This window comes from Canis lupus, chromosome 5 (assembly GCF_048164855.1).
Source record: "Canis lupus baileyi chromosome 5, mCanLup2.hap1, whole genome shotgun sequence".
In the NCBI taxonomy this organism is placed as follows: domain Eukaryota; kingdom Metazoa; phylum Chordata; class Mammalia; order Carnivora; family Canidae; genus Canis; species Canis lupus.
The window spans coordinates 57,382,797-57,388,796 of record NC_132842.1 but is presented as its reverse complement, the minus strand read 5'-3'; the positions used below and the strand labels follow the sequence as shown (position 1 = coordinate 57,388,796).

Sequence of the window (6,000 nt, the reverse complement as noted above, 5' to 3'; positions counted from 1 at the left end):
CAATGCCATCTTTGCAACTGCCCGCTGCCTCCCTGCAGCTCGCAGGTCCCTCTCAGAAAGGGGCTTAGACACCATCTGGAACTCTTGAGTGTCCCAACTGCCACCCTTGGGCACCTCCAGGTCACCTGGTCTGGTGGCCCACAGGACTGCACCTGCCCCGCAGGGTTGTGGATATCTGCATCCTTCAAAAGCTGGTGTCTCAGGGTCTGGCTTCCAGTCAGCCTCAATCCAGATGCTGAGATCCCCGCTTAGGGGCACTGTAAGGTCTGTGCGCCCTCAGCCACGCTGCAGACTGGAAGAGGGGGCTGTTTCATCTAATTCAAGGAAATCAACTCAGTCCGGCAAAATGGACTTACACAAAACGAGGAAACAGAAGAACATGTTCCAAATAAAAGAACAAGATGAAACCTCAGGGAAGGAAAAAGAAAACTTAATTAAATGGAGATAAGAAAACAAAGCAGGGCAGCCCGGGTGGCTCAGCAGTTTAGCGTTGCCTTCGGCCCAGGGTGTGATCCCGGAGTCCCGGGATCGAGTCCCACGTCAGGCTCCCTGCATGGAGCCTGCTTCTCCCTCTGCCTGGGTCTCTGCCTCTCTCTCTCTCGCTCTCTATGTATCTCATGAATAAGTAAATAAAATCTTAAAAAAAAAAAGAAAAGGAAAAGAAAACAAAGCAGAAGAGCCAGTGTCTTTCCCCTCCCTTCCCTCTACTTAACTCTGCTTTGACTCATGAACGTCATCAGTTTATCCCACCGAAGCACCCTGACACATTCTTCTGGACCCTTCTGGGTACCCTTTCCTCTTGGTTTCTTGTGGCTTGGGATCCAGTAGGCAACATCCACTTGGGCAGAACCCAGTTGCTTCTATGGTAGAGGGGGGAGTGGAAGGGTGGGGGGTGACGGGGCAGCCTAGTCCTCCTTAACCTGGCTCTTCAAGGAACCCCATCAGTCAGCAAGGTGAGAGGCAAAAGCTTCCGTGTTTCCTCACAACTTGCACAAGAGTGCTTGAAAGAGCTGAAGGTAAGTGGATGTTCTCAGTGGACACCTTAGCCCAGAGGGGAGGAACTTGCTCTGCAGAACCTCCAAATGCATGCTCCGGTGTCCCTGGACTTTTGCTTGGGTTGCCCTCCTTGCTCCCGCTTCCTTTCCCGTCTCTAACTTGTTATTTATGCATCAAGCCTCAGGCACCTTCTACTCTGGGACAACTCCCTCCGCGGCACGTACTCCTGGAGCCCAGCATCTTCCCATGAGCTCCCACGGTACCATGTCCTTCACCACACCTGTTCCTGTGTTTGGCTTCTCCAACAACCTGCAGGCTGATTCATCTTTGTTTTGCTCCTAGCAAACAATAAAATGGTTTGGCCTTTAGCAGACCGTCCACTGGCTACTGAATAAATGTGCCGAATGAAGCTTGTAGAGATGCAAGTAAGTCGAACGCTGACCTTAGGAGACCTTAGTCCAGCCTTATAATTAGCCCCCTCCAGGCATTCGGCTTCTCTACTCGTGCTCTCAGGCTGTGCAGCCACGATCCGCCTGAGGATTGGCACCGGGCTGAGCAATTATTAAATGATTATTTAATGATTTAATAGTAGCTAGCATATACTGACAGCTATTCCCCAGGCTGTGTTCTAAGCACACTCGTGTGTGCAGCATTCGTGTCTCACAGTTCTGTAAGGTAATCGTCCCTCTTCCGTGGGTGAGGACTCGGAGGCCTAGGGAGGTGACGCGACACCCCGGGGACAACAGCGAGGGAGGACCTGACTCCAAAGCCCACACTCCCTGCTGCTGTGCCTCTCTCTCTCTCTCTCTCTGTCTCTTGGGGAAAGACAGAGATGTTGACTAACCACTCAGGCTGATCCTGAGCTTGAAAGGCCGCCTGAGGTCACGGGAAGGAATCTGTCCTCCTCCTTACTCCTTTACCCGCCATCCCAGGACTTCACTGCACTCCCCTTTCGGCTTAGCGTGGCTCCAGCCGCCCGGGGCGCCCGCTCTCCCTCTGCAGCGGGGCTTCGGCCCCTTCCCACTGAGCAGGGCCCCACAAGTGGCTGGAGGGGGTTGCAAGGCTCCGGCGACGGGACATCCTGATGGCTGATGGCGCGTCCCAGGGCTGGACTGCGAGTGGGGCGGCCGTGAGCGCACGCAGCCCGCGGAGGACAGAGCAACGGCGTGGCTGTCCTTCCCACAACCGATCTCCAAAGGGATGAATGTTTCCTCTAAGCTCTTCAGTTGGCAAGAAAAGTAAATCCTTTCCAGGAAACTTATTTACGACGCTGGAAAATAGGGTGGTCTTCTCCCGGGACTGGGGAGTTTGTGTTGGAACCACAGGGCGACCTCCACTGCGACCGGAGCCCTGTGTGGTGAGGACACAGTGCAAAGGGAGACGTCCTCAAGGAGCCTTTTCAACTTCTCTTCAGCTGCAAAGTCATAATCTTAAATAAGACAGTTACCAAGAGGAACCCATGATGCAGATAGCTCAAGAGATGCTCCTGCTTCCCCATGGTAGCTGCACCAAGACTCAAAGTCTGCAGGCCTGGAAATCAACTGAGCACATGAGTTTTTAAAGAACTGTGTGGGGATTCTGAACCTCTATTTGTGTCATCACGTACAGATATTTCCACATCCAATGCCGGGGGAAAGGGAGGATATTTATAGTTATATAAATATAGTTATAGTTATCCTATCCTATAACTTATAGTTATTCTATAACTATAGGATTTAGACTGAAATATCGGTGTGTTCCTTACTCAAGGGATATAGGATTCTGGACAAGGCTTTGTTGGAAAGAGAGCGGGAAGACAGGTCTTTTTCTTTAGATGCCTTTAGGAATGGAAGATACATCTCATAATTCAGGAGTTCAGCTTGGAGGTGAAGTGATTGACTAAAATTTTAATAAGCTATACCCATTCTTGAAGATTAGACTCTTAATTTGTTATTATGATTGTGACCAAGATGGCCGGAGGCAGCAAGAGTCAGAGTACTCCCAACAAAGGCTCTTTTTTTCTCCCCCAAAGGCTCTTTCTTAAACTAAGATTTGACTTGCCAACAGGAAAATATAAATGCCAACAGGTATTCAACTGGACAGAAGACAACGGAATCTGGGTGAAATTTTTTCCCTTCCTATCACAGCTCCCTCCTGGTGAGTGCTGCAATTCCGGGTGAATTTAGTCCTCCTTGATTTTCACTTTCAGTAAGGGGAGAGAGTGTTCGCATGTGAAATGTCTATTTCCCTATGGTCTTACACAATGTTAAAGTGTTCAAATAGCGAGGTGAAAGATATTTTTTTGACTCGGAGCAAAACATACAAATATTTCTGAAGAACAAACTGAAAACATTTCCTGGTTTATTTTCTTACAGCGAGACCCATATTGCTCTGAAGGCCAGATGTGCTAGTTTTCCCTTGTGAAACAGCACATACAGTCAGCAGGCTTCACCCAGAAAGCAGTTTGGATTTTGTCCTTCAAGAACCGCAGGGCAGGGGTCCTTCTGGGGAGTGGTAGTTGTCCTTTCTCTCCACCGTGGGAGGGAAGCTGGGCACTACTGAAGCTTCACTATTTACATCAAAATGGCCTGGCTGGGGCTGTGTTGAAGGATGTTGCTCAACTGTGGCTTGAAGACCAACCAGCATTAGATTAGGACCAAGAAATTGAGCATGTGGCCCAGGTCCTAAGAGTCCAGATTATGTCCACAGCAGAGTAGTTGCCCAGTTGGAACTGGTAGGTGCCCAGACAGGACATGTTGGCCGCATGGGGACTACAACAGATCACCACCAGGAGAGGACCCCTTTCACTTCCCCAAGAGAACTTAGCACGTTAAAACAAAACAAAACAAAACAAAAAACAAACAAAAAAAACCACCCAGCCAAGAAAAGGCCTTTCCCACATGCTCCTCTGCCTTTTAGGGCCTTGAGGCCATTCCCCCTAATCAGTTGCTGTGTTGGGAAAGCTTGCCCATCATGAATATCACTCTTTCCAACCAGATTGCTTCTTCTAGATCTTAAAGAAAAAAAAAAAAAACACATTTCCAAAACCAGGTGATCCAGTAGAAAATGCAATATGGGATTTTACTCTAGAGTCATAACAACTCTGAAAATATTTCTGCTTATTCAAGTTAATTTCTCCACCAGAAATCTGAAATTAGGTGTGATAAGTTAATGATTATACAAACAAGAACTGCTTTCAATAATTTAATTGGACTCATGCCCAAAGAATGTACTTGCATGAAATATTAAATATTACTTGTAAAGCAATTTGGACACAGTCACACAAACATCAGGAAAAGAAAAAAATAATTCTCCACAAAATGCCAGTGTTTTGTTTTGTCTGGAAAAAAAAATTGACCACACAATTAGAGGTAAACGATATTTTCTTCAGCCGCGTCTCCGGTCTCTGCATCTTGTCCGGTCCGCGTCTGTAGGTTGTGCGCTGCTTCTGCCGCCCCCGTCTGCAGCCGGGAGCTGCGTGCACTGGGCTCCGGGGAGGCCGAGGGCCCCGGGTGAGGGGTGCGCAGGCCTGCAACAGATAGACGCATAGGTCAGAGGGGCAGCGCGAGGCCCACACACGGGATGCTAGGCCCCGGGCCGTGGGGTCTGGCACACGGGGGGCCATGGGCTCCCAGGGGAGCGACAGCCTGCAGTGGCGGCAAGGGACCCAACGACTGCAGCACCGACGTGCTCGCTGGCACCCAGGCCTCCTCTAGCTAAGAGCCTTGCAAGTAAGTGCAGGGCAGGCTCAAGTGGCCGGACACCTGTCTCCGTCCGCAGGCAGAAGCCGTGCCAGCGCCGAAGGGGTGCCCCCTGCCCACAGGCCAAGGTCTGCCTCCGTGAGGGGGCCGGGTGCACCTGCACGGCACCTGGCCCCGGGTTCCCGGGGCCCCCTGACCACCCCCCGACCTGCCTCTAGATGCCCATGGGCCAGCGGCCTGGGCTGCAGGCCTTGGCAGGTGGCTGGGCCTCAGCTGTCGGGGCACCCGCTTGCCCAGGGCAGGGGAGGGGACAGGGCTGGCGCCCTGGAGGAGGGAGGCCGCGGCCACAAGCTCCTGCCTCCGGCCCAGGACTCCGGGCACCCTCGCCCGCCGCTCGCCTGCAGCACATGCCCTGTGGCCTCCACGGACACGCGAAACCGGCAGCGCCATGTGACCAGCGATGCTGGCTACCTGGGCCCTCCTGACCCGGAGGCTCGGCTGTGAGGCTGGAGAGCAGCACCCCACACGGCTGTCCCCGGGGCCCGCAGACACCAGTTACCGCAGGAGCTGGAGCCAGCAGGGGAGGTGGCCCGGGACGAGGGGAGCCTGGACCCACAGCTCTGTGCTAACCCAGGCCTCCCTGACTCCAGATGCCAGTGGGACGTCGGAAAATCCATCTACGTTTGGGTGACTTGATTTTACTGAACCCCGATTCCAAATCCTGTCCCTCAGATTCTGGGAAGCCACTAACTACTGCTATTTTCACGACTGAGGATGCCTCTACTCCCCTCGTGCCCAGAACTGGGCCCGAGAACTGTGGGTCTTTACTGACATCACTCTTTAAGCCTCAAAATGTTGCAACTCACATTTTACAGTTTGGGGAATGGAGGCTCAGGCCACTTCAAGCCCTCCCCCAACATCGTGCAAGCTAGATCTGAACTCAGGAGCATTGCCACTTGCTCATGGGATCAAGATTCTCACGATTCTCATTCTCACGGTGATGGAAATGGTTTGACCATCTTTCCTAAATGAATAGAGACCTTGAATGTCTAGTGCTTCTCCTCGCTAAGTACCACATTTTGAAGAGTCACTTAGCAAAAACGAAATTCAGAAAAAGACATAGCAAGCTCCTAAAAACACACACAATTATTATCAAAATTACAAAGCTCCCTCATTTTATCAGGCAAACACAAACCACCCCCCGGCACCCCCTTGTCTACGAGGGCAGCACACAGCAGTCCACAAGGCCCTCCACTATCGTAGTACATCTGGAGACGAAGAGTGCCTGTTTGTGGTCACAACACACATTCATGCTTCCAACTCC

At 51.6% G+C, this 6,000-nt stretch overlaps 1 protein-coding gene across 3 annotated transcripts in view; it reads right to left on the bottom strand.

The window, feature by feature from the left end:
* Window positions 1–3,303: 3,303 nt before the first annotated feature.
* ARHGEF28 (Rho guanine nucleotide exchange factor 28) overlaps window positions 3,304–6,000 on the bottom strand; it is a 288,373-nt gene continuing 285,676 nt past the window's right edge. For all 3 annotated transcript variants that reach the window (XM_072826802.1, XM_072826812.1, XM_072826813.1), the window contains one exon: window positions 3,304–4,504. In XM_072826802.1, coding sequence (XP_072682903.1) covers window positions 4,341–4,504 — 164 coding nt within the window. In that variant the 3' untranslated portion in view covers window positions 3,304–4,340. The remainder of the gene's footprint in view (window positions 4,505–6,000) is intronic.